This window comes from Dendrobates tinctorius, unplaced genomic scaffold (genome assembly GCF_039654945.1).
Source record: "Dendrobates tinctorius isolate UK_male_01 unplaced genomic scaffold, ASM3965494v1 ptg000037l, whole genome shotgun sequence".
NCBI classification, from domain to species: domain Eukaryota; kingdom Metazoa; phylum Chordata; class Amphibia; order Anura; family Dendrobatidae; genus Dendrobates; species Dendrobates tinctorius.
The window spans coordinates 11529908-11557447 of NW_027361705.1; the positions used below are offsets into that span (position 1 = coordinate 11529908).

The 27540-nt window shown below is 45.3% G+C and overlaps 1 protein-coding gene across 1 annotated transcript in view; it reads left to right on the forward strand.

Annotated features, from left to right (window-relative positions):
- SLC5A12 (solute carrier family 5 member 12) overlaps positions 1 to 27540 on the forward strand; it is a 280241-nt gene that overhangs the window by 134839 nt on the left and 117862 nt on the right. Inside the window, exons 4-6 of the mRNA XM_073573874.1 lie at positions 797 to 864; positions 4649 to 4803; positions 12797 to 12937. Coding sequence (XP_073429975.1) covers positions 797 to 864; positions 4649 to 4803; positions 12797 to 12937 — 364 coding nt within the window. The remainder of the gene's footprint in view (positions 1 to 796; positions 865 to 4648; positions 4804 to 12796; positions 12938 to 27540) is intronic.

The following is a 27540-nucleotide window of genomic DNA, read 5'->3' on the forward strand; positions in this document are numbered from 1 at the left end:
CTATGTGATGTATATAGAGCAGTCTCAGGGTATTCTATGTGATATATAGACAGAAGTCTCTCCTATGTGATGTATACTGCAGTCTTGACTACAGTGAGCAATTTTCAAAATTCGTCACAAACGGTGGACTGTGTTCCAGATCAATGCAAATTTGGAAAAACAGTTGTGAATAGTATCATCAATACCATATAACATCACAGCAGAGCACTGATTTGCTGTGTTGATTGTAGAAATTATTGTCTGCAGGTTGTAGCTCTGGAATCTTCATAATCTCCTTTATTGCCTTTCCTAGCCTTCACGACTATCACAAACTACAGCAATCTAAATAATTCCAAATCTCGAGTAAGATGTTGGAGAGCCACAAATGCAACCTACTAAGATACATGAAAATGCACAGGAGAGGCTGCAGGGTGGGATCTGTGCAGCAGCAAGCAAGTCACAGGCAGTATTCACATTTTTTGGAGTGTCAGAAATTATGGGTTGTCAATAACCCCAATACAAGCACAAGAAGGGACAGAAGAACAAACTAATTTATAAGAAAGACAGTGGCATGATATCATGATGACCATTTTCTATGTGAAGTGTCCTATTTGTCTTATTTTTGTTGGGCTCCTTTCTTATGTCATGAAATTTACTTTTTTGAAACTGTACAGAAATGGATCCATATTTGACGTTGAGCGAAAGGGTGCTCAGCTCACTAAACTTTTTTCTGTAACCAATGGGCATTGGAAACCTGTGTATTGCATTTCTATTTATGGTGATGCCTTTTTTCAGTGCTTCTCTTTTTATTTTTCAGTGACAGGATTCGATCTCTGGGGATCTGTTTTTGCCACCGGTATTGTTTGCACATTTTACTGCACCCTGGTATGTTGTCAATTTAAAAAAAGGCAAAATGTCACAAGGCTTTTGCCACCTAATCTATGAGTAGCGTAATGCTTGTTCAGCAACAGCAGTTCTTCGGGGGGTGTCTGTAAACTTTATTCCTTTAAAGCGTATCTGTCATCAGGTTTTTGCCACTTAATCTGAGAGCAGGATAATGTAGATGCAGATTCTCTGATTTCAGTGATGTGTCACTTACTGGCCTGTTTGTTGTAGTTTTAATAAAATCACAGGTTTATGAGAAGGAGATAACCATTAGAAGACTAGTAAACCCGCTGCCAGGTAGTCCAATCCTGCCCCTTTCTGCCTATGCACAATGTACACAAAAATCTCCCAATCAGTGGTGTGGGCGGGGTTTTACAGAGCATAGCATTCAGAGAACTGCTAGATCTGCAGCAGATAAAACTGATTTTATTAAAACTGCAGCAAGCGGCCCAGTAAGTGAGACATTGCTGGAATCAGAGTCGTTGCCCCAACATCAGCAAAATCTTGGTGACAGTTAAAACTTTTCTGCCTTCCACTTAAAAGTCTAGCAAAAAGAAGAACTCCAGTGAGATCCCATCTGCAACAATTCTGGTATATTGATTGGATACATCATAGATTAGGATACATTTAGTAGGTCTGCCAGAAATAGAAGGCTATTGTTGGGAATGTAACTATGGCTTCAGACTGCGTAGAGATTGTTTGTGGTCTGTTACCATGGAGACTTGAAGTGAGTGTATCACTTTGCAAAACCCCGATCCTTGGGTAAGTTCAGAAGTTTCTGGTTGGGGACAAAAGTAGCATGAATTTCATTTCCATCGGGGGTCCCAAGCTCGGCTTAGGCCCTGTGCAGTTCTGCAGCAAATTTGGCCCTGCAGAACTGCACGTGATGTACAGTACCATTTAAGGCTATGTAAAGCAAAAAACCCTGTGCACATGCTGCAGATTTTTTCACGCACATTTGGTGCGGAATAAAAGAAGCAGCATGTCGCTTCTTTTGTGCAGTTTTGCTGCAGTTTTCCACCTGCTCCATTATAGAAATCTGCAGGTGAAAACTGCAGGGGAAATCCGCACAAAAACTGCACTAAATCTGCACTAAATCTGCAGGTCAAAGACAGGTCATTTTACCTGCAGATTTAGCAAAATCTGAATGGAAAATTCCACAGCAGAATTCGCACCGTGTGCACATAGTCTTATGATTTGCCAAGCTGGCGAAAAGTCACCTGTGCAGAAGATATCGCATTGCACACATGATGTCACATCAGGCGGTAAAATCAAACGGTCAGAGACTATTAACCTGGACCATGGACCGGGGTTGTGCAAAGTGTTCTGCGCTTCTAGAATGGAGACACAGTCTGTATGAGGGCTATAGATACAAAATGGTAGGAAACTTAGCTAACGCAAGTGGCAACGTTGCTTCATTTTTCGCTTTGTTGGCATCTAGAGGATGAAAAAGCTGATTGTGACAGTCATTGTATTGCCCCTACAGTTAGATTTATGTGTGAAGGAGATATATATATATATATATATATATATATATATATTAGTATATACTAGATGGAGACCCGATGCTATCGCATCCGGATGGCGGTAATGTCACGATGGGGGCTGGCTTTGTAGCATTAAGAATCTCTCCCCCCCATGTGCTCCCCCACCTATCCACTCTCTCTTTCCCCATGTGCTGACTTCTCCCATCTGTGCTCTCTTCTTTGACCTGTCTAACACATGTGCTATCCCCCTTGTCTGCTGTCTCTCTCCTTCCTGTGCTGTGTTCTCCCCTCATCTGCTGTCCCGTTTGAGCTGTCTCCCCCTGTGCTCTGTCTCTCTCACCCCTGTGTCTGACCGTGTACAGTACATACCACAGCTCCTGAGCAGGTGAGGAAGCAAAAGACAATACTGACATTACAGCAGGTGATCGCAGAGGACACAGTTTGTGAGGTAAAATATTGTTTAAAAACAGTCAGTGAAATATTTTACCTCACAAAATGAATCCTCTGTAATCCCCTGCTGTGATGTCAGTATTGTCCTTTGCTTCTTCCACTACCCAGGAGATGTTGTATGCTCCGTACACGGACAGACACAGACTTTTTTTAAATTAACTTTCTTTCATGGGAAAACCCCTTTACTGTAATGTGACCGGCTTCCTCTGCCTGTAGACATGTTGTGCATCTGTTGCCGGGATCAGCAGATAGATTCACTGAGCCTGCGCAGAATTCACGCAGGTGCAGGCGCAGTGCGACGTTGTTCTGCTGGTGGTACCACGCAAGAGACTGCATGAGTGTGTGAGTGAGAGTTACTGTGTGAGTGTTAGTGTGTGTGAGTGTGTGTATGAGTCTGAATGTGTGTGAGTGTGCGCGTATGAGAGTGTGCGTGTCATTGAGTATGAATGTGAGTGTGTGAATGTGTGTGTGTGTATGTGGTGCGACGGTGCTCAGCTGGTGGTACCGCGCAATAGTTTGGTGTTAGCAGCAGTTTCCATATTGAGACACCCATCACTTGGGTTTCCCAATATGGTGGTCAGTGAACTTCCTCCGCTTGGGGTGTGAGTGTGACTGTGAGTGTGAGTGCAAGAGTGTGAGAGTGTGAATGTGAGTTTGTGTGGTGCGTACAGCATATAGAGTGTGTGAGTGTGTCACTGAGAGTATGAGTGTGAGTGTGTGAATGTGAGTGTGTGTGCATGTGGTGCGATGGTGCTCAGCTGGTGGTACCACGCAATAGGTTGCTGTCAGCAGCAGTTTCCATATTGAGACACCCATCACTTGGGTTTCCCAATATTGTGGTCGGTGAATTTCCTCCGCTTGGGGTGAGTATGAGTGTGTGTGGTGTGTACAGCATATAGAGTGTGTGTGTGGTGCGAAGGTGTTCTGCTGGTGGTACCGTGCAATAGGTTGGTACCATCAGCAGTTTCCATATTGAGACACCTATCACTTGGGTATCCCAATATGGCGGTAGGTGAACTTCCTCCGCTTGGAATTCTGGGATACGGTGACATCTAGACAGAACAGGAAATGAAAACATTAAAAGGCAATTATATAAATAGACATATATATTATACTAGCTGAAGAGCCCGGCGTTGCCCGGGCATAGTAACTAACTGTGGTTAGTTATAGCAAATTATAATTATCCTCCATCCCATAGTCCAGTGCCCATATACCCATCACACATCCTCCATCCCATAGTCCCGTGCCCATATACCCATCATACATATCCTCCATCCCATAGTCCAGTGCCCATATACCCATCACACATCCTCCATCCCATAGTCCAGTGCCCATATACCCATCATACATATTTGCCATCCCATAGTCGAGTGCCAATATTCCCTTTAAACATCCTTCATCTCATAGTCCCATGCCCATATACCCATCACACATATCCTCCATCCCATAGTCCCGTGCCCATATACCCATCATACATATCTGCCATCCCATAGTCCCCTGCCCATATACCCATCACACATATCCTCCATCCCATAGTCCCGTGCCCATATACCCGTCATACATATCCTCCATCCCATAGTCCAGTGCCCATATACCCATCACACCTCCTCCATCCCATAGTCAACCATTATGACATCATAATGAGGGGCGGGGCTTGATACGCACACACACTTTTTGCCCATTATGTAGATAGGGGCAAAATTGTTTGGTGAATTGGACGGTGCGGATGCCAATCCCGGACATATACACACACACATACATACACACACTTGAGCTTTATATATTAGATGTGTGTGTCACTGTGATTTATCATGTACTGTAAGTGTCTGATTTGATTTTTCTTCTAGGGAGGACTAAAGGCCGTTGTGTGGACAGATGCCTTCCAGATGGTGGTTATGGTTGTCGGGTTTTTGTCTGTTCTCATTGAAGGAACGATTCAGAATGGAGGGCCAAGCAATATATGGAAAACGGCCATGAATGGGTCACGTGTGGACATTGATGAGTAATTATCCTATGGGCATCAATTGTGTTGTTATTTGTAAGCAATGATGTGACAAGAATCCATAAACCAAAAGCAGGGGAGGTTTAACCCCCTTATCGACATCTGCTGTACATGTGTTGTGAAGTTCATTACTGGATGTAGGAATGGGCTCACTTGGTAAGCTTGCCCCATACCTGGCAGATAATGGCTGGGGCACCCCTGGTCAAAATTACTGTTATTGTGAACAGTTAAGCAAGTTGAAAATGAAAAAGACCTAAGGTTAAAGATGACATTTCCTCTGTATTTAGGCAAAAAAAGTATGTGTATATATATATATATATATATATATATATATATATATATACACTCACTGGCCACTTTATTAGGTACACCATGCTAGTAACGGGTTGGACCCCCTTTTGCCTTCAGAACTGCCTCAATTCTTCGTGGCAGAGATTCAACAAGGTGCTGGAAGCGTTCCTCAGAGATTTTGGACCATATTGACATGATGGCATCACACAGTTGGCGCAGATTTGTCGGCTGCACATCCCTGATGCGAATCTCCCGTTCCACCACATCCCAAAGATGCTCTATTGGATTGAGATCTGGTGACTGAGGAGGCCATTTGAGTACAATGAACTCATTGTCATGTTCAAGAAACCAATCTGAGATGATTCGAGCTTTATGACATGGCGCATTATCCTGCTGAAAGTAGCCATCAGATGTTGGGTACATTGTGGTCATAAAGGGATGGACATGGTCAGCAACAATACTCAGGTAGGCTGTGGCGTTGCAACGATGCTCAATTGGTACCAAGGGGCCCAAAGAGTGCCAAGAAAAAATTCCCCACACCATGACACCACCACCACCAGCCTGAACCGTTGATACAAGGCAGGATGGATCCATGCTTTCATGTTGTTTACGCCAAATTCTGACCCTACCATCCGAATGTCGCAGCAGAAATCGAGACTCATCAGACCAGGCAACGTTTTTCCAATCTTCTACTGTCCAATTTCGATGAGCTTGTGCAAATTGTAGCCTCAGTTTCCTGTTCTTAGCTGAGAGGAGTGGTACCCGGTGTGGTCTTCTGCTGCTGTAGCCCATCTGCCTCAAAGTTCGACGCACTGTGCGTTCAGAGATGCTCTTCTGCCTACCTTGGTTGTAACGGGTGGCAATTTGAGTCACTGTTGCCTTTCTATCAGCTCGAACCAGTATGCCCATTCTCCTCTGACCTCTGGCATCAACAAGGCATTTCCGGCCACAGAACTGCCGCTCACTGGATTTTTTTTCTTTTTCGGACCATTCTCTGTAAACCCTAGAGATGGTTTTGCGTGAAAATCCCAGTAGATCAGCAGTTTCTGAAATACTCAGACCAGCCCTTCTGGCACCAACAATCATGCCACGTTCAAAGGCACTCAAATCACCTTTCTTCCCCATACTGATGCTCGGTTTGAACTGCAGGAGATTGTCTTGACCATGTCTACATGCCTAAATGCACTGAGTTGCCGCCATGTGATTGGCTGATTAGAAATTAAGTCTTAACACACAGTTGGACAGGTGTACCTAATAAAGTGGCCAGTGAGTGTATATATATATATACTAAATAGAAAAAACAGATAGCAGCACAAACTTGAGTAGATTTTGAGGCAGCACTCCAGTTCAAGGAGAAATTGTGGACTTTAATCCAGCACCAAGTGGTGCAATGTTTCAACTTCACAGCATGGTCTTTGTCAAGCACTAGATATATATTATACTAGATGGTGGCCCGATTCTAATGCATCGGGCATTCTAGAATATGTATGCAGTTTATTTTTGAAGATTTAATAATAATGCACTCCCCAATCCTGATATGTATGGTTCTCTCACCCCCAATCCTGATATGCATTCTACCCCTCAACCCCCTATCCTGGTATGCATGGTCCTCTCACCCCCCAATCCTGGAATGCATGGTCCCCTCACCCCCCTATCCTGGTATGCATGGTCTTCTTACTCCCCTTTCGGGGTATGCATGGTCCTCTCACCCCCCAATCCTGGAATGCATGGTCCTCTCACCCCCCAATCCGGGAATGCATGGTCCGCTCACCCCCCTATCCTGGTATGCATGGTCCCTCACCCCCCTTTCTTGGTATGCATGATCCCCTCACCCCCCTTTGCTGGTATGCATGGTCCTCTCACACCCCAATCATGGTATGTATGCTCACCATCACCCCCCTTTCCTGGTATGCATGGTCCCCTCACCCCCCAATCCTGGTATGCATGGTATCCTCACCCCCCTTTCCTGGTATGCATGGTCTCCTCACCCCCCTATCCTGGTATGCATGGTCCCCTCACCCCCCTTTCCTGATATGCATGGTCCCCTCACCCCCCAATCCTGGTATGCATGGTCCTCTTACCCCCCTTTCAGGGTATGCATGGTCCTCTCACCCCCCAATCCCGGTATGCATGGTCCCCTCACCCCCTATCCTGGTATGCATGGTCCCCTCACCCCCTATCCTGGTATGCATGGTCCACTCACCCGCCTTTCTTGGTATGCATGGTCCCCTCACCCCCCTTTGCTGGTATGCATGGTCCTCTCATACCCCAATCCTGGCATGTATTCTCACCATCACCCCCCTTTCCTGGTATGCATGGTCCTCTCCCCCCCAATCCTGGTATGCATGGTCACCTCACCCCCCCATCCTGGTATGCATGGTCCCCTCACCCCCCAATCCTGGTATGCATGGTCCCCTCACCCCCCTATCCTGGTATGCATGGTCCACTCACTCCCCTTTCTTGGTATGCATGATCCCCTCACCCCCCTTTGCTGGTATGCATGGTCCTCTCATACCCCAATCCTGGCATGTATTCTCACCATCACCCCCCTTTCCTGGTATGCATGGTCCTCTCACCCCCCCAATCCTGGTATGCATGGTCCCCTCACCCCCCCATCCTGGTATGCATGGTCCCCTCACCCCCCAATCCTGGTATGCATGGTCCCCTCACCCCCCTTTGCTGGTATGCATGGCCCTCTCATACGCCAATCCTGGCATGTATTCTCACCATCACCCCCCTTTCCTGGTATGCATGGTCCTCTCACCCCCCCCAATCCTGGTATGCATGGTCCACTCACCCCCCATCCTGGTATGCATGGTCCCCTCACCCCCCAATCCTGGTATGCATGGTCCCCTCACCCCCCCATCCTGGTATGCATGGTCCTCTCACCCCCCAATCCTGGTATGCATGGTCCCCTCACCCCCCTTTCCGTGTAGCCGTGACCAATCACTGCCGCGGCCCTCTATCATGTAACAAAATATTAAAAAATTAAAAAAAGTTATTCTCACCTTCCGACAGCCTCCTGTCTTCTTTCCACGCGCCCGGCCTCGCGTTCCCAGTAATGCTTTGCGGCTTAGACCGCTGGTGATGACGTCGGTCTTCTTTCTCGCTCTCGCGAGAGTGACACCGGTCTTCTTTCTCGCTCTCGCGAGAGTGACGTCATCAGCAGTCTAAGCCGCAAAGCATTACTGGGAACGCGAGGCCGGGCGCGTGGAAAGAAGACAGGAGGCTGTCGGAAGGTGAGAATAACTTTTTTTTTTAATTCTCTTTCTTACAGATTAAGGCCTGCGCCCGATTGAGCGCTGCACCCGACTGCGCCTGCCGCTGATTGGTCGCGGCCTGGACCAATCAGTGGCAGGTGCAGCTTACCGTTACAAACAGCTGCACCTGTCGCTGATTGGTTGCGGCCTGGCGGGGGCCTAGCGGCAGCGACCAATCAGCGACCCGCGATTTTGGTTACAGACAGACATGATAAGACGATGATAAATAAATATATATACATACACACACACACACGTATATGTAATTCTTTTACATTTTAAAAATTGCAAAAAGGAAAATGGGCAGATGCAGAAGTTTGGGCGCCCTTGGAGATTTGTGTGGTGAGATAACTTTGAACAAGGCTTCAGACCTTAATTAGCCTGTTAGGGTTATGGCTTGTTCACTATCATCCTTGGGAAAGGCCAGATGATGCAAATTTCCCAGCTTTATAAAAACTCAGCCTCCTCTCAATAGCAGTAATTTTGACCAGGGGTGCCCAAACTTTTACATGCCACTGTACAGGATAATACATGGTATAATATCGGATGGTCTGTAGTCATCATAGTATAATACATACCAGTCACATATTATCCTGTACATGACATGGGATGTCAGTATATAATACACCAGACGTGTTCTCCTGTAGTATAGACATCAGATATTATATACAGCACAAGGGCTCGTGCAGACATAGACATGTCGGGAGAGCTGCGGCCAGTCCGTGCATTGCAGTCCGTGATCCACGGATTTCTATATGAGCAATAATATTAAATACAGAAGGACGGAGATTACCAAATATAATATATAATAAAAAAGTTATAAAATATCGTAAAATATTAAATAGTGAACTAACATCCAAAAATGAATGGCAGACCATTTGGAACTAAACATAAAAAAAAAAGCCACCAGGTATGGAAAGGAGGTCAATGGAGGAGACGAGCAAAATTGTTAAAAAATAAGGCAAATTAAGAAACAAGTAAGATTAAAAATGCCTTTATTAAAAAGTGTGGCACATAGAGAAAACTAAAAAATGTCTCTAGATAAAAGCAATGACATATCATCAGAAATATATATAAAAAAATAATAATAATAAAACCACAAAGGGCCGCCAGCACAAAATAACTAAGTGAATATATTAATAAATTAATAAGATGTAAAATATAATATAACACCACCTAATGGATAAAGCATGCAATAATATAATAATACACAATAAGAATAAAACCAAGGTAGCAACAAGGTAATAAATGCTAATGAAAGAACCAGGTAAGTAAAATGGACACAACCTTAATGGAATATCGTGGGGATGAATAATCAATAAAGCTTGAGAAAGGCTCAGTTGAGCCGAAAAGTTGCCTTGAAATGTGGGTTCAATAAACTCACTACCACTTGAAAGACTAACTATGGAGTGCTGCCTTTATTTGGAATGAATAATCAATAAAGCAGATATGAGTCCAAACTGGGCAAGTAAATAAAGGAAAAAGGAAAAAAATAATCAAACATGATTACCTGGAATCAACTTATGGCGGTCAATTGTGGAGCAGAACGCGCCGCGCGTTTCGGATAAATATCCTTCATCAGTGGGGGCGATATACTGAACCAGAGGGGGTATATATAGTAAATGGCAGTGCGCATCAAGGCTGGGCATGTAGCAGCGCATGCGTGGCTTAGGTGAAACTGGAAGTCGCCGCGTGGCAGCGTCATGTGATCGACAATGTCCGGGTCAAAGGACCCTGCCTGTCAAGAATATAGAGACGCCGCCCCGACGCATGCGCACCTGGTCGGACCCGATGTGCAACAGAAAATAAATAAAAACAATGAAAAAAGAGAGGACTGTGTGTAATATAGGTACGGATATTGGGGCACAGGCTTGGGATGATTGCGGGAATAAGATATGAGAGGAAGGACTGCTGATAATAGAGATGCATTGGAAAGTGAATATACCAAAATAGGATACAAATAATATTAGACTATAGAAACGGATACAAAAAATGCTGCACAAACAATATTTATAAAAATAATAATAAGAATTATTAGCATATGGCAGCAAAAAAATATATAGAATGTGTTGTGAACAAATATACATATCTCAATATCATTTTATATATATATATATATATATATATACACTGTATATATGAATAACCAAAAAATACAAATATAAATAAAGCTGCATACAACCAATAAGATGTATGTAAAATCAAACTATTAAGACATACAATAAATTACATACAGCAACCAACCACACAGCGATAAAGAAAAAATGAAAAAATACCTAGAAATAAAAATAATAAACAATAAAAAAATAATGAAAAATTAAATAATGATAATATGATGAGTGATAAAAAAAGGAGAGAAGATCAACATGTATAATATAACATACTGACCATTTATGAATGTATGATAAACAACAAGATAATGATGTGATATTGGTATAGGTGAAAAATATTTGCAAATAATTGCAAAAAGGAAAATGGGCAGATGCAGATATTTGGGTAGATATCCCTTCGAGATTTGTGTGGTGAGATAACTTTGGCCAAGGCTTCAGACCGTAATTAGCCTGTTATGGTTATGGCTTGTTCACTATCATCCTTAGGAAAGGCCAGGTGATGCATATTTCCCAGCTTTATAAAAACCCAGCCTCCTCTCAATAGCAGTAATTTTGACCAGGGGTGCCCAAACTTTTACATGCCACTGTACAGGATAATATGCGACTGGTGTAATATCGGATGGTCTGTAGTCATCATAGTATAATACATACCAGTCACATATTATCCTGTACATGACATGGGATGTCAGTATATAATACACCAGACGTGTTCTCCTGTAGTATAGACATCAGATATTATATACAGCACAAGGGATCATGCAGACATAGACATGTCGGGAGAGCTGCGGCCAGTCCGTTCATTGCAGTCCGTGTTCCGCAGATGTCTACATGAGCAATATTATGCAATATTTTGTATAAAAAAAACAAAAAGGGTATTCTGAGCTCCCAGTTTGCAGTGTCATAGAGTACCATGGTCACATGTAGTAGGACCTTTACACTGAGTACATGGTTGTTGTGTTCTAATTGTAGGAAATTCCAGCATGCCGTACTTTACTACACTTCAATAAGGCATATACCCGACTTAAAGGAAACCTGCCACCTCAAAGCTCAATTTAAGCTATAGGGCCAGCAGAGTGAGCCGCCGGTGAGCGGGGGCGCCATTTGCGCAATTGTAGGGTGTTAACCTCCGCTGCAGGGCAGGGAAAGTCAGCAGTAGAACAGGGTCAGGCACCCCCTGGCTTTTTCTCTTAATGTATTGTCTGTATTACATACATTAGATGGTGATGGTTCTATTTTGTTCACTTTTGTATAATTTTAATGAAATAATAAATTTTATATTTTAAGATCTCTGGTGAATAGAGCCCTCTAGAAATGCCAAAATAAAGCATTTTTTGTCCCAATTAGAATGCAACAGCTGTGACCATAACAACTGTAATTCACTTTATTAATGATGGGATTGCTGAGAAAAAAATTGAATATGGCATATAAGGAGAACCTGCAGAAGATTTTAGTAGACCTAAATGATCTAGTCTAATCCAATGTTTATGTAAATGAGACACAGGTGCAAGGGACTTGGTCCTGCACTTATAGCTTTCCGGCCTCTATCCCTCTTCCTCGCCCACCGCCGTCCTCCGGACACTGAATGATGGGGCTTGTCTGAGTGACATGCCTTCCCTGCCGTTGATCTCGCCCAGGCGCCGTGATTCTCGAGGCTACAGGGGGTTCATTTACATAATTATTGCAGAAGTGATTATTCGGGAATGAAATAAAGGATACAGAAAACAAAGGTATAGATTTATTCTGCTTTGCAGCAACCTGACACAGATTAGACTAATTGGAGCACTAATATCTGACTGGTTCCCTTTAAATCATTTAGGCGGTTGTGAAATACGTTGTCATCGCAAACAAGTAGATTCAAAACCAGACAACACTGGTGATTGTGGAGATGCTCTATGTAGTATCATCAGAATATCACTACACAGACGTGTGAAAGGACTTAATGGCCTTGTATAGAAAATAAGTACTATTCAAGGTGTTCTATGAATACAGTTATCCTTGACCATGCATTGAAAGTGCACTACTTACCTATTTACTTCTTATCTAATCTGATGTTCACTAAGACATACAGAGGAACCAGGAATATCCTACAATTTATTTGAAGCACTAAGCACCTTGTACATATTTCCTGCTGACTCTATGATAGCACTTACCTTCTTTACATGATGCATGCACCTTACATGTATCCATAACGAAACGGCTATGTATGCATGATATATTGAATACTTATTGTCAAACGTTTGAAGTTTCTACATGACCACATAATATTTACGGTATTTATTATATTTTTGCAATAATTCGACATCTATAATAAACCTGTATCTCTCATTAAAGCTTTAGTGTGGACCCATTAAGGAGACATACATTTTGGACGATTGCAGTTGGGGGAACATTTACATGGTTGGGAATCTATGGAGTCAACCAGTCTACAATACAAAGGTGCATTTCCTGCAAGTCAGAGAAACACGCAAAACTGTAAGTTTTATCAACTCATTCAATTCTCTACTAAATGTCACCTGCTTAACCCACAGGTAGTACGGTGCCGCCTCAAAAGCACGAAAGTAAACAAATCCCCATGCCCAGATGTCATACACCCACGAGTACTGCAGGCATTAAGTACCATGATAGACACATAGTTATTTTTAATATTCGCAGATTCCATAATAACAGGGTTTGCACAACAGAGCTGGAAAATAGCGTATGTGGTGCTAGTATTCAAAAAATGGACAAAATCTGAGCCTTGAAGTTATAGGTCAGTAAGTTTAACCTCAGCTGTGTGTAAAATCCTTGAGGGTTTCTAAGAGACACTTTCCTGGACTATGTCAATAATAATAACCTCATGTTCCAGCATCAACATGGTTTTATGAGGGATCGGTCATGTTAAACTAATCTGATCAGCTTCTATGAGGAGATACTGTAAGTTTCAGACTGGACCAAGGAAGCACAATGGATGTCTTTTCAAAGACATTTGATATGGTGCCACACAAAGGGTTGGTGTACAAAAATGAGAAAATAGGGACTAAGATAAATATGTGTAAGTGGGTTAACAACTAGTTCAGTGATGTGAAACCAATGGTGGCTATTAATGGAACACACTCAGATTCAGTCACAGATAACTGTGGGGTACCACAGGGGTCAGTATTGGGCTCTCTTTGAAATATTTATTTATTTATGACCTTGTAGGGGGCATACAGAGTAGAATTACAATATTTGCGGATGATACTAAACTCTGCAGGGTAATCAACACAGCAGAACATAGTTTAATATTATAGATAGATTTATGCAATTTGGAGGCTTGGGCTGAGAAATGTCAATTGAGTTTTAATGGAGATAAATGTAAGGTTTGCACTCAAGCAGAGGAAATAAAATGAATAATTATATACTAAACTGTAAAACACTAGGCAAAACTGTCACTAAGAAAGACTTGGATCTATGGGTGGATGACAAACTCAACTTTAGTGATCAGTGTCAGGCAGCTGCTGCAAAGGCAAATAAAATAATGGGATGCATTAAAAGAGGCATAGATGCTCATGACAAGACCATGGTTTAGCCTCTATACAAGTCACAAGTGCAGGCATGCAAAGAATACTGGGTACAATTTTGGTCTTCAGTGTATGAGAAAGACATTTCTGGACTAAATCGGGAGCTGAGAAGAGCAAGGATGTTAAGGGAAGTGGTGGACTGCAATATCAAGACAGGTTATAAAATTTAAATTATTCTGTTTGGAAAAACAGAGACGTAAGGGCAATCTTATTACAATGTAGAAATATATAAAGGGAAAATATAGAGACCTTTCTAATGATCTTTTCACTCTTAGACCTGTGACGCGGACAAGGGGGCATCCTCTACGTCTGGAGGAAAGAAGGTGTCATCATAATCACAGACACGGATTCTTTACTCTAAGAGCAGTGAGACTATGGAACTCTCTGCCATATGATGTTGTAATGAGTGATTCCCTACTAAAATTACAGTAGGGTCTGGATGACTTTTTTGCTAAATATAATATTACAGGTTACTGCTCCTAGATTCTGTGACAGAGCGCTGATCCAGCGCTGATCCAGGGAACTAATCTCATGTGGAGTCGGGAAGAAATTATTCCCTTAATATGAAGGCATTGGTGTCTGCCCCATGGGGATTTTGCCTTCCACTGGAACAAAACATTATAGGCTATAGGTTGAACTCGATGGACTTAAGTCTACCTGATAGGCGTTGGGTTCCTGCAGCTGCACAGAAGGAATCCAGAGCCTTGCATCCAGCAGTCTCCCATTCTCCTCCGACCGCTCAGGAGTCTGCACATCAATCTCGGCGTCTCAGACGCTCTGCTCAGACCAGCTCTGTAGGACTGGTTGCTGCTGCTGCCACCTCTGGGTCAGCAATAGCAGTGCAGGCTCTCCTGCAGCAAGCCACTCCAGTGGCTAAGTCCTCTCGTCGCGCTACTGGGCATGCTCATGAGACGATCTCCCATTGGAGATCGGGATTCACGTGCTCAGGTCCTTCTCCTGATCTGATTGGTCCATCCCAGAGATCTGGAAGGTCCCGTACGGCTATAAAAGGTCCGCATGGCCGCTCGGCCATGCACTAGTGTAGTCTCTGATTGCTACTGTGTGAATGATGATGGATGCATGAACCTGCGAATGACTCATTAAGATCCCCTCCCTCTGATATTACGTGTGTCGATAGGGACTTAGCCTTAGCATCAGCACCAGTCAGTGGCATGATACAGGCCACAGTGCTCATCTCCACAGAGCTAGCGTCTGACAGTGCGCCCCTCCTGGGCGTTGTTGTATAGCGGCTGAGTTGGTTGCCGCTCTGCTGTCAGCAGCACTAGGGGGCGTCCATGGTAGCGACGCCGCACGCACGGTAGGTCTAGACGGACACTGACCCTGTGTCTTGGGCTCGAGTCCTGTGACCATATACCGTGCGTGCACACCGCTGAGACCTGTGAGGTCAACAGGCTCGGCATTTATGTTTATGCCTTAAGGCACCTCTGTGAACATAACAGAGTACGCCCAGTGCACACCAGGTGACGTTCAACCCATGTACGATATATCGCCATATTGTGCGTCTGCCATTATATAGCAGCAGTTTAACACCTCTGCACGGTGGACCCCAGGCGGCGAACGCACTTTCTATTTTATATTTAGTGCGTTCTGCTGTCCCTAACACTACCTTTGACCTTAAAACTATGAAACTATGAAATTTAATAAAAATTTGCTGAGGACTTATCATGAAGGAAGCAAAAATGTGACGACTGATTATGGATTGTAAAAGTAGTTCATGTATACATGAGTTTTACCAATGTAATACTGCCGGTCTAGTTATAGTACAGCCACTGTTCTTACTGGTGAAAATTATAGGGCAGATCTACTATATAATCATCTTTTTCTGTCTGGCTGTCTGTAACCGAAATCCCGCGTCGCTGATTGGTTGTGGCTAGTGTTGAGCGATAACGTTCGATACCCAAAAATATCGTATCGGATGGTATCTCCCGATACGAAAAAAATATCGGGTATCGCCGATTCCTATACCGGAAGTCCCATTCAAGTCAATGGGACTTCCGGTATCGGAATTTAAAAAAGCCCTTTATTTCCTTGTTGGCTAATTCTACATAATTGAAAACAAATAAGAATCATGTAGAATGTATTGTGGGAGGTGGAGGAGACATTAAAGGCATAGTGGTTTATTCAAATCACATGGCATAGCATTAATTCCAATTTTTTTTTTCAAGACGTTCGGAGTTAAAAAGATATTGACTATGTTAACTTTTTATATTTTGTCAGATATGTATGTTTCACAACTTCCATGCTCTTCACATTCTTTTGTACTTCTCCCACACTTTCTCCTTCATGATCCACAGCAGTAGCATTTTTTTCATCAACTTTTTCTTCACCTTATTCATCTTCTTCTTCTTCACCTTCTTCCCATTAATTTTTTTTTCCATTCTTCATATTCTTCTTATTCAGCTATTATTAATTTTCATATGCTATTTCTTCATCTTCTTCCTATTCTTCTTTTTCTTCATTTTCTTATGGTGACCGGCATTCCTGTAGTTGTTATCTATAAAAGTTATAAGATTACACCTTACGTTCAGCCTGTCACAAAAGATTTACAACAGGATTTGTCCGCGTTCAGTTTGGCCTGCAGCAGCAGGCATTTTCCAGGGGCACCACGATAAGAAACGGACTCACCCCCATTTACTGCTTAGTCTTCTTCTGCTTATTAGTTTGATTTCTTCTATGCTGATTATTAGTCTTATGCTTAATGTTCTTCTGCTTTCTGTTCTTCTGCTTTTGCTTCTTCTGCTTCTTGTTCTTCTGTCTTTTGTTCTGAATCTTGGTGGTTGTCTTCATGTCCTTTGTCCTCTTGGTCTTATTATTTAGGGTCATATTTCTGGTCTTCTTTGGTGTGGTCTTCAGGGTCGTCGTCATCAGGATCGTCGTCATGGAGATCAATAAGGATTACCAAAGACAATTTCAAAAAGCTTGATTTTGGAAATGTAGCAGAAGGTACAAGAAGGCTGAGAAACTGGCGACAACCAGCTGACAGTACTGGAACCCGTAGTGGCAGCAGAAGGAACAATAGCCAATGGCACTACTGAGGAACAGCTGACGGTGCTGGACCCCGGTTACTATGCAGAAGGTACCTGTGCTAGAAACCACTACCAAGGACCAGCTGACGTTGCTGGACCTCGGATACTGAGATGGAGGCACCTAGGCCAAAGGCTCTGGCGAGAACAAGCTGACAGTGCTGGAACCCGGATGGGTAGCAGAAGGAACAAGAGCCAATGGCACTACCGAGGACCAACAGACGGTGCTGGACCATGGTTACTAAGCAGAAGGTACCTGTGCTAAAAAGCACTACCAAGGACCAGCTGACGGTGCTGGACATCGGATACCGAGATGGAGGCACCTAGGCCAAAGGCTCTGGCGAGAACCAGCTGACAGTACTGGAACCCGGATGGGTAGCAGAAGGTACCCATCCAAAGCAAAGTAGCCAGGCCGCAAGCCGGCCGCAGTTACCGAAACCCACAGTCCTACAGGGGGTCCATGTCCCATTGGCACTACGGATTCAGCCTTCGGTGCTAGTTCCCGCAGCCCACATAGGAGTCACCTAAACTGCAGGCACCGTAGAGTCGGCTAACCCGGCCGCAAGACGACAGGACAACGGATTGGTGGCATAGTGACCTTGACACTACCCGGAAACAGCTGGCGTGCTGGAACCAGGCTGGGCAACAGGGAGTACCTGTGCCAAAGACACTGCCGAGCACCAACTGGTGTTGTTGGAACCCAGGGACAATCATGGTGAAGGCCGAGGCCTACTTGGTGGTAGTTTTAGATTGTTTGTAGGCTACAACAGACTGTCAACGTGCTCCAATTAGGCATCTGTCTCCACTCTGTTTCCAGGATTTCACGTGACCACCAACACCGCCAGTTTATGCGTACAGTAGCCGTCTGCCCAATCCACACATGTTCCTGTGTTACTGGGGTTCTGTAATGTCAGCAGATCCCTTGATGTGTGTCTGCCAATGTCTCCTGCTCTGTCCACATTCCCACCACTTGCAGTGGGAAGGTGGACAGCGCAGTAGAGAGTGGCGGACACACATTGGGGGATCTGCTCACGTAACAGAACACCAGGAACACAGGAACAAGTGTGGAATGCGTGGACGGCAACTGTGAGCAGGAACTGGCGGAGTTGGAGGTCAGGGGAAATACTAGAGACAGAGTGGAGACAGAGGCCAAATCAGAGAATGTTTAAATCTGAAGTAGTTATAATTTGGATGCAGCAGCACTTTGCCCTCCACACAGCAGGGGATCAGCAGACGTTACCAAACCCCACTTTCACATGAACAAGTGTGTTTTTCTGTGTGGACAGCACTTCCGAGCACCAACTGGCGTTGTTGGAGCCCAGGGACAATCATGGTGCAGGCCGAGGCCTACTAGGAGCCAGGTGTAAATCGGAGGTATTTTGACTTTGGAGGGAGCAGGACACTTTGCCCTCCACACAGCAGGGGATCAGCTGACGTTACTGACCCCCACTTTCACATGAACGAGTGTTTTTTTCTGTGTTGACAACACTTCCGAGCACCAACTGGCGTTGTTGGAGCCCTGGGACAATCAGGGTGCAGGCCGAGGCCTACTTGGTGGCAGTTTTAGATTGTTTGTAGGCTACAACAGACTGTCAACGTGCTCCAATCAGGCATCTGTCTCCACTCTGTTTCCAGGATTTCACGTGACCACCAACACCGCTAGTTTATGCGTACAGCAGCCGTCTGCCCAATCCACACGTGTTCCTGTGTTACTGGGGTTCTGTAATGTCAGCAGATCCCCTGATGTGTGTCTGCCACTGTCTCCTGCTCTGTCCACATTCCCACCGCTTGCAGTGGGAAGGTGGACAGCTCAGGAGACAGTGGCGGACACACATTGGGGGATCTGCTCACGTAAACTCATATATATATCCCCTAAAATGATACTTTATTGTTTAAAAACCACGACTGTGGTATACACCAGAAAAAACGTGACAAAAGATGAAAAAAAGTAAAAAGAAAAGAAAAAGTGTTCAAGCAAAGCCCATACTAAGGTGACACCTTGGAATCCCTCGTCCGTAACTGAGCTGTATCCTGCCTGGCCGCGGAGGTTGGCACCCTAGGGGGGAACGTTGTGGCGCCCCTGCTCAACGATGGCTGTCCCTAGGGGCCCTGATAAACCCTACAGCCACTAGTGGTCCCTTCTACCCAATATATATAAGGGAACCCCTGCTTCTAGACAGAGACCAAACTGCTCTGTAGAGGACCCTGTGTCCCAAAGAGAGAGGTTAAAAATAGAGTTAGAACACACATGGCATTAGGTGGTCATATTCGATAATGTCCCACAAAGACCAACAACCGTGAGACATCATAATGGGATAGAACATTTGGGATGGTGCCTCAGTCTCATGTACAAAAAATCTATTGATATAGAAAAAAGAGGCACATTATTCTATTGAATTACTGACTCTGATAAGTCATAACCCAGAGATCGGCCATCAACAATATCCCATTGCTATAAATATACAATAAACGCAGAACTGCCACAGCGATACTCATCTGCGTTTGTCGCCACCTGCCATCAAATAGTTAACGCCTCAACGCGTTTCGCCTTATTAGGCTCATCAGGAGGCCTGATGCTGCGATATATATTGGGTAGAAGGGACCACTAGTGGCTGTAGGGTTTATCAGGGCCCCTAGGGACAGCCATCGTTGAGCGGGGGCGCCACAACGTTCCCCCCTAGGGTGCCAACCTCCGCGGCCAGGCAGGATACAGCTCAGTTACGGACGAGGGATTCCAAGGTGTCACCTTAGTATGGGCTTTGCTTGAACACTTTTTCTTTTCTTTTTACTTTTTTTCATCTTTTGTCACGTTTTTTCTGGTGTATACCACAGTCGTGGTTTTTAAACAATAAAGTATCATTTTAGGGGATATATATATGAGTTAACTTGAGAACCCTTATAGTATTACATTTGAGATTGATCTGCTCACGTAACAGAACACCAGGAACACAGGAACAAGTGTGGAATGCGCGGACGGCAACTGTGAGCAGGAACTGGCGGTGCTGGAGATCAGGGGAAATACTAGAGACAGAGTGGAGACAGAGGCCAAATCAGAGAATGTTTAAATCTGAAGTAGTTACAATTTGGAGGCAGCAGCAGCAGTTTGCCCTCCACACAGCAGGGGATCAGCTGATGTTACCGAACCCCACTTACACATGATCGAGTGTTTTGTCTGTGCGGACAGCACTTCTGAGCACCAACTGGCGGTGTCGGAGCCCAGGGAAAATCAGGTAGTAGGCCGAGGCCTACTTGATGGCAGTTTGCGATTGTTTCTAGACTACTACTAACTGTCAACGTACTCCAATTAGGCCTCTGTCTTCACTCTGTTTCGAGTATTTCCTCTGGCTTCCAACCACGCCCGTTGCTGCTCTGAAATGCCGTCTGCACAACCCACACTTGTTCCTGTGTTACTGGGGTTCTGTAACAGCAGCTTCTCCCTAGAGGTGAGTCAGGCAATGTCTCCTGCTCTGTCCACATTTCCACTACAAGTAGTGGGAATGTAGACAAAGCAGGAGACATTGCCAGACTCGCCTCTGGAGATGAGCAGATGTTACAGGACCCAGGTAACACAGGAACAAGTGTTGATTGTGCAGATGGCACTTGAGAGCAGAAACAGGCAGTGTTGTAGGCCAGAGGAAATACTCAAAACAGAGTGGAGACAGAGGGCAAATCAGAGAACATATTAAATCAGAGGTAGTCAGAAGTTGTAGGCAGCAGGAGAGTTTGCCGTACACACAGCAGGGGATCAGCTGACGTTACCGAACCCCACTTACACATGAGTGAGTGTTTTGTCTGTGCGGACAGCACTTCTGAGCAACAACTGGCAGTGTCGGAGCCCAGGGAAAATCAGGTAGTAGGCCGAGGCCTACTTGGAGCCAGGTGTAAATCTGAGGTTGTTTGACTGTGGAGGGAGCAGGACACTTTGCCATACACACAGCAGGGGATCAGCTGACATTACCGAACCCCACTTACACATGAGCGAGTGTTTTGTCTGTGTGGACAGCACTTCTGAGCAACAACGGGCGTTGCTGTAGCCCAGGAAATAAAGTTCAGGTCATAGAAACATGAACACAACAGGAGACCTGGATCCTATTGCCAGCCAATTTATTTATTCTGGAAGAGGACTGGCAAATTCAGGTGAGATCCAGGCCTTGTTCAATTTCAGAAAAGTAAGCCGGTCAACATTATCGGCGGATAGTCGCGTGCGACGGTCTGTTACCACACTACCTGCAGCACTAAAGACACGTTCCGATAATACACTGGCAGCAGGGCAAGCCAGCACCTCCAATGCATACTGGCTAAGCTCTGGCCATGTATCCAGCTTAGAGACCCAAAACTTGAACGGGGAAGAGCCGTCTGGGAGTACACTAACAGGGCAAGACAAGTAGTCTGTCACCATCTGACGGAAACGTTGCCTCCTGCTGACTGGAGCCGTCTGTGATGGTGTAGCCGTTTGTGGCGGTCCCACAAAACTTTTCCACATTTGGGCCATACTGGCCTTGCCTTGTCCTGCGGCACTGCCTCTGCTACCTCTTTGTGCAGAGCTTCCTCCACTGCCTCTACCCACATGGCTGCTTTGAAAAGCACTACCAGCAACACTTGCGGGGGGAATGGAGAACATGATGGCCTGCACAAGTGTTTCTTGGTACTCCCGCATTTTTCGCTCCCGGTTCAACTGTGGTATGAGGCTTTGTAAGTTGTCCCAGTAGCGAGGATCTAGGAGGGTGTACACCCAATAATCAGCCATGTGAAGAATGTTGGCGATGCGGCAGTCATTTAACAAGCACTGCAGCATGAAATTAACCATGTGCTGCAGACTGCCAACTGGACTGGAAACGCTGTCCCCAGCTTGAGGCAGCATCTCAGCATCACCCCACCCTCGCTGTACACACTGACTACTAGAGCCTTGTGTACCTCCCTCCTCTGGAGAGATGTGTTCCTCCTCCTCCATTGACTCCTCGTCATCCTCCTCACTAAGTGTCCCCTGCCTGGGCCTTTGTGTGGAGGCACGTTGCGCAAACTTGCCAGAAGCAGATGGCATTTCTGACTCCTCATCCTCGACCTCTTCAAAAACCTCCTCACTTAGTGCTTGTAAGGTTTTTTGTAGCAGATAGATAAGGGGGACAGTCATGCTGACTAGTGCATCATCTGCACTGGCCATCCACGTGGAGTCATCGAAGGCATGCAAAACTTGGCAGATGACCCTCATAGTGGCCCACTCAGTGGTGGTGAAGTGTGTCCGGTGCACAGTGCGACTTGTTTGCACCTGATGCAGCTGGTACTCCATTACTGCTGCCTGCTGCTCACACAACCTCTCCAACATATGTAACGTTGAATTCCACCTGGTGGGGAGGTCACATATGATGCGATGTTCTGGCAGGCGGAATCGGCATTGCAGAGATGCAATGCGCGATCTTGCCATGCTGGAACACCGCAAGTGAGCACACTCTAGGTGAACCTTGTGCAGCAGTGCATCAAGATCCGGATAGTCCCTCAGAAAGCTCTGCACGACCAAATTGAGCACGTGTGCCAGACATGGTATGTGAGTGAGGTTGCCTAGGCCCAGAGCTGCCACTAGATTTCAGCCATTGTCACTCACTACCAAACCTGGCTGGAGATTCGCTGGCACAAACCACACATTGCTCTCCTGCTTGATGGCATTCCAGAGCTCCTGTGCTGTGTGGCTCCGATTCCCCAAAGAAATTAATTTAAGGACGGTCTGTTGACGTTTGGCCACACCTGTTCTCATATCTGGCCTAACAGGCTCATGCAGTGCTGATTCCGAGGAACTAGAGTAGGAGGAGGACTCAATATGTACAGACTGCATTCCTGCAATCCTTGGAGTTGGCAGAATACGTACAGAGCCACTCTCCAGATCTGTACCCGGCTCCACAACATTGACCCAATGGGCAGTGAGGGAAAGGTATCGTCCCTGTCCATGGCTACTGGTCCACGCATCGGTGCTCAGGTGGACCTTGCTACTGACGGCGTTTAGTAGCGCATTTTAAATTTTTCCCTCCACATGCTTTTGCAGGGCAGGGACGGCTTGCCTGCTGAAATAAAAGCGGCTGGGCACATTGTATTGTGGCACTGCCAATGACATCAAGTTCCGGAAGGTGTCAGTCTCCACCAGCCTGAATGACAGCATCTCAAGGGCCAGTAGTTTGGCAATGCCGGCATTCAGAGCCAGTGCTCGGGAATGGTTTGCCGAGTATGGCCGCTTTTTCTCCCATGCCTGTGCTACCGATTGCTGGTGAGTGGCCTGGGAGTGTGCTGATGACTGAGAACGTGGTTCAGTGGGTGGAATTTCACTGGGTCTCTGGACAACAGTGGCAGAGCTTCCTCCATGGCGTTCCAGTGAGGAAGCCGAACCAGCTGTGTGTGAGCTGGAGGAAGAGGCCCCAACACGAGCTGAAGAGGTGGTAGGTGCTGCTGAAGGTTGGCCTACATCTTCAGTGTTTCTGTGTAACTCCACCTCGTGCTTGGTACGCACATGTTTCCACATATTTGTGGTATTGAGGTTGCTCACATTTTTCCCTCATTTAACTTTCTGATGACACAGCTTGCATTTGACAAAGCAAATGTCATCTGCAACTGTGTCAAAAAAAGACCACGCACTGCAAGTCCTGGGAGCGCCCGTTTTCTGGTTTGGAAGAGGATTGCTCCTCACGGGTGCCAAAGAGGAGGCTACAGGCAACCAAGTCTGCCCCCGCCCTCTCCCTCCTCTTTTGGCCGTTCGGGGAATCTCTTCCTCAGAGCTGCTCCCACCACCTTCCTGTGGCTGACGCCATGATGGGTCAAGGACCTCATTATCTCCACTCCCCTCTTCAAGCACCGGCTGGTCCTGAGTTGTCTCGCCAGCACCGCACGCACCAGAAATTGGCAACTGAGTCTCATCATCATCAGATGAGCACTGAGGTGTGCTGACAATAGGCACTGGCCCACCCGCCTCTTCAGATTCAGAGGGACAAAGCAGTTGCGCATCACTGCATACTCCCTCTTCTTCACGCTGTAGAATGCTGCTTGGCTGGCCACCTCTTTGCAAGCCAACAGATTCTGAGAACAGAAGTAAAAGATTGAGATGGCTCCTGTCCAGGGCTCTCAGACTGCCTGGGCAATTTGGCAGGTGGTGAAGAGACAGATGGTTGCTCTTCAGTGCTCTGGCCCTGGGAGGATGCGGAAGTCATTGAAGTGGATGCGTTAGCTGCCATCCATCCGACAACGGCTTCAATTTGTTCGTCACGCAGCAGTGGGGTACGGCGAGGTCCTACAAAGCTGCGCATGAAGGACTGTTGCCTGGTAAAAGTGGGGGATGCCGGGTCACTGGTGGCCGCAAAAGACACCGAATCCCCACGTCCTCTCCCTGCTGAATCCCCCCGTCCTCTCCCTGCTGAAACTCCATGGCCACGACCACGTGCCTTACTCCCTGCCTTCTTCATCTTGGTAGACTGATAAAGATAGGCAGAAAAGTAAAAAAGGGGTGGCTTAGTGTTCTTATTCCTGAACACCTGCTAACCAGTATAAGAAACACTAGTTTGGCTAAGAGTGTGTGTACTACACTTTAATATGATCTAATGTGGCCTACACAACTGTAAAGTGGAGTGTTTGGTGAACTTTATTTCCTTTTTTTTTGGGGGGGGGGGAAAGAAAAGGATGTGACCAATGTTTGAAAGCTATAGTATCACAAACTTTTTGGAGCGATTACAATGCAGGAAGCTAACCTACAATGCAATTGATGAGGCTCCAAAAAATAGGGTGATACTAGTCTGGCTGGCCCTGAAGGGCACAAGCCTGCAAAAATGCTCCTCTATCTAATCCTATATAGTGTTTGAACCAACCAATGACAATGGATGCGGATGGAAGCACACTAATATAGGAGCAAAAATCTGGCTAAATTTGCTGCAAAAAAGGACTATGTATGAGGCAGTGACGCACGCTGAGCGGACTACAACGAGCGGTGGCTGTAGAACACACTGCAACGTGAGCTGCACTCACACACAGAGAGACCTATCAGACAGCCAAAAACAGTGCAGAGAAATGGGCTATAGCACTGAAAGGCTGCTGAAAGGCTCCGCTGTCCACTCCTTTAGTGTTTGCAACCAACGTATATGGCTACGTATGGAAGCACACTATACAGGAGAAAAAAAAAGCAGCAATAAAAGAAAAATGTGTATGAGGCAGAGACACACGCTGGCCGGCCTACAAGCAGACGTGCCTGCAGGACACACTACACAGCGTGGGTCTGCACTCACACAGCCCTTGCAGACAGCTGTGAAAACAGCGCTGCTGGGCTACAAAAATGCTACAGTGGTGGATTATGTAGCCTGGGTAGAGCAATAGATATGTTTGATGATCGCTATTTCTAACTGTCCCTCAGTCTTCAACAGCAGCCTGTCCCTAACTGAATTCACAGCAGAGTGAACCCGAAATGGCGGCTGCTGCGGTTTTTATAGTGCATCATGACATCATTTCAGCAGCCAATCACAGCCATGCCAGTAGTTAACATGCCTACATGCCTAACAGGATGTGCGCACACTTCTGAGGATCCCCATTGGCTGAATCAAATCGAGCGGGCTCCTAGCATTATGGGAACTTCCGATTCCGGTATTCGATATGAAAAAAGTATCGGAATTCCGATACAGCTAATATCGGCCGATACCCGATACTTGCAGTATCGGAATGCTCAACACTACTTGTGGCCGCCAGGCCGTGACCAATCAGTGACAGGCGCAGCTGTTTGTAATGGTAAGCTGCGCCTGTCACCGTCGGAAGGTGAGAATATGTAAAAAATAGAATTAAAATAAAAAATAGTTATATACTCACCTTCTGAAGGCCCCCGATCTCCACTCCACGCGCCAGGCACCTTCCGGTCCCAGTAATGCTTTGCGTGAAGGATTGGAGATGACGTCACTCTCGCGAGAGTGCAACGTCATCAGCGGTGTTTCGCGCAAAGCATTACTGGTACCGGAAGGTGCCTGGCGCGTGGAGTGGAGATCAGGGGCCTTCAGAAGGTGAGTATATAACTATTTTTTATTTTAACAGCAACTTTAGAATACCCAATGTGATAGAATTGGGCCACCATCTAGTAAAAAATAAGATCCAATCTATGTTCTGAGGCTCCTGAATTTATACAGAAAACTGCTGCAATGTCTGCACAAAAGGATGCTATATATTTAAGTATTTTAAACATCTCTCCTCTGACTGATTTTGGTTGAGCTTCTTCTTATAATTCATCTTATTATTACTACTACTTATCAATTGCAGGATCAGTGTGAATTGGACTAATCATGAAGAACTTTTTAGATGATCTCAGTAATATCTATTGTATCATTGGTGGACATTGCCACCTAGTGGTCAAGTAATGAACTGCTAAATGCAAGAATTCGTTCATTCACTCCAAGTATAAGTCATCAATATCATAAGGCTCTGTTGTGATATGACAGATATAGCAAAGTGACCATGATATGACTCAGTGATGGCTTTATTAGAGAAAACTTGTATCTGATCACAGGAAATGGAGGACTGAGTTACCATATAGCATGGTCACATCTGTCACTTGATCACAGCATCTCGTGATCCTCTTAGAATATACGTGATGGGCAGATGTAAGAGGCCATATATCCCGGGCTCAGTTGTGTCTCTTTGGGGCATATCACCATGGACTTTCCACTCGTAGACGTTCTGCACAGCATGATAGCAGAGAGTCCCATCTTCCTGGAAATATTTTTTTCGCTACGCATGCACAATATGTTATCAATGAGACAATTAACGCCTCAGGTTAGATCACAGCTATGCGGTTCTATGGGCCATAAATAGTTTCCAGGTATCAGCTTATCTTCATAGCGAGGTCTGTAGACTTCTGTGCTGTCCTGATAGTGGTGGTGAGCTTTGATCATCTGCACATCTACCGGTAACTTATACAAGAGCTGTGTTTTCAGCAGTTTTCTACTTATATATCATGCAGATATCTGCTATCTGTGAACTTTTACTGATCTAGTCTTTCAGAAAGCAGATAAATAACACGTAGCAAAGAATAATCTAACGTTCATTATCAGTCCGCTCTCATAGAGAGGACACTGCACAGGCTCATAGAGTTTCTAAACCCAGAGATGCTTGCTCATAGTTTCCATTTAGATGACCCAACTTCTATTATCTCTCTAGTAGGATACCAGGAAATGGGTTTTCTAAACTGTCCAACAGTTGTTATATTATGTGATCTTCCACTGCATCTACAACACCTACTACTGTTCTTTTGAGGACTGAACAATCTAATGTCCTTTTGTCATGTGCATACTGTACAGACTACATAGAAAAATATCAGTATAGGGGCATTATTTATGGTCATTTGCCCCACATGTCCCATTCCTAGAAATTATATCTGAATTTTTCAGTTTGAAATGTTTTCTAATCAAGACAATCCCTGTACATATACTCTGTTAAGAAAAAATGACTCTAAACATCTCTGATGCCCTGTACTGCCTTGTGTCGCATG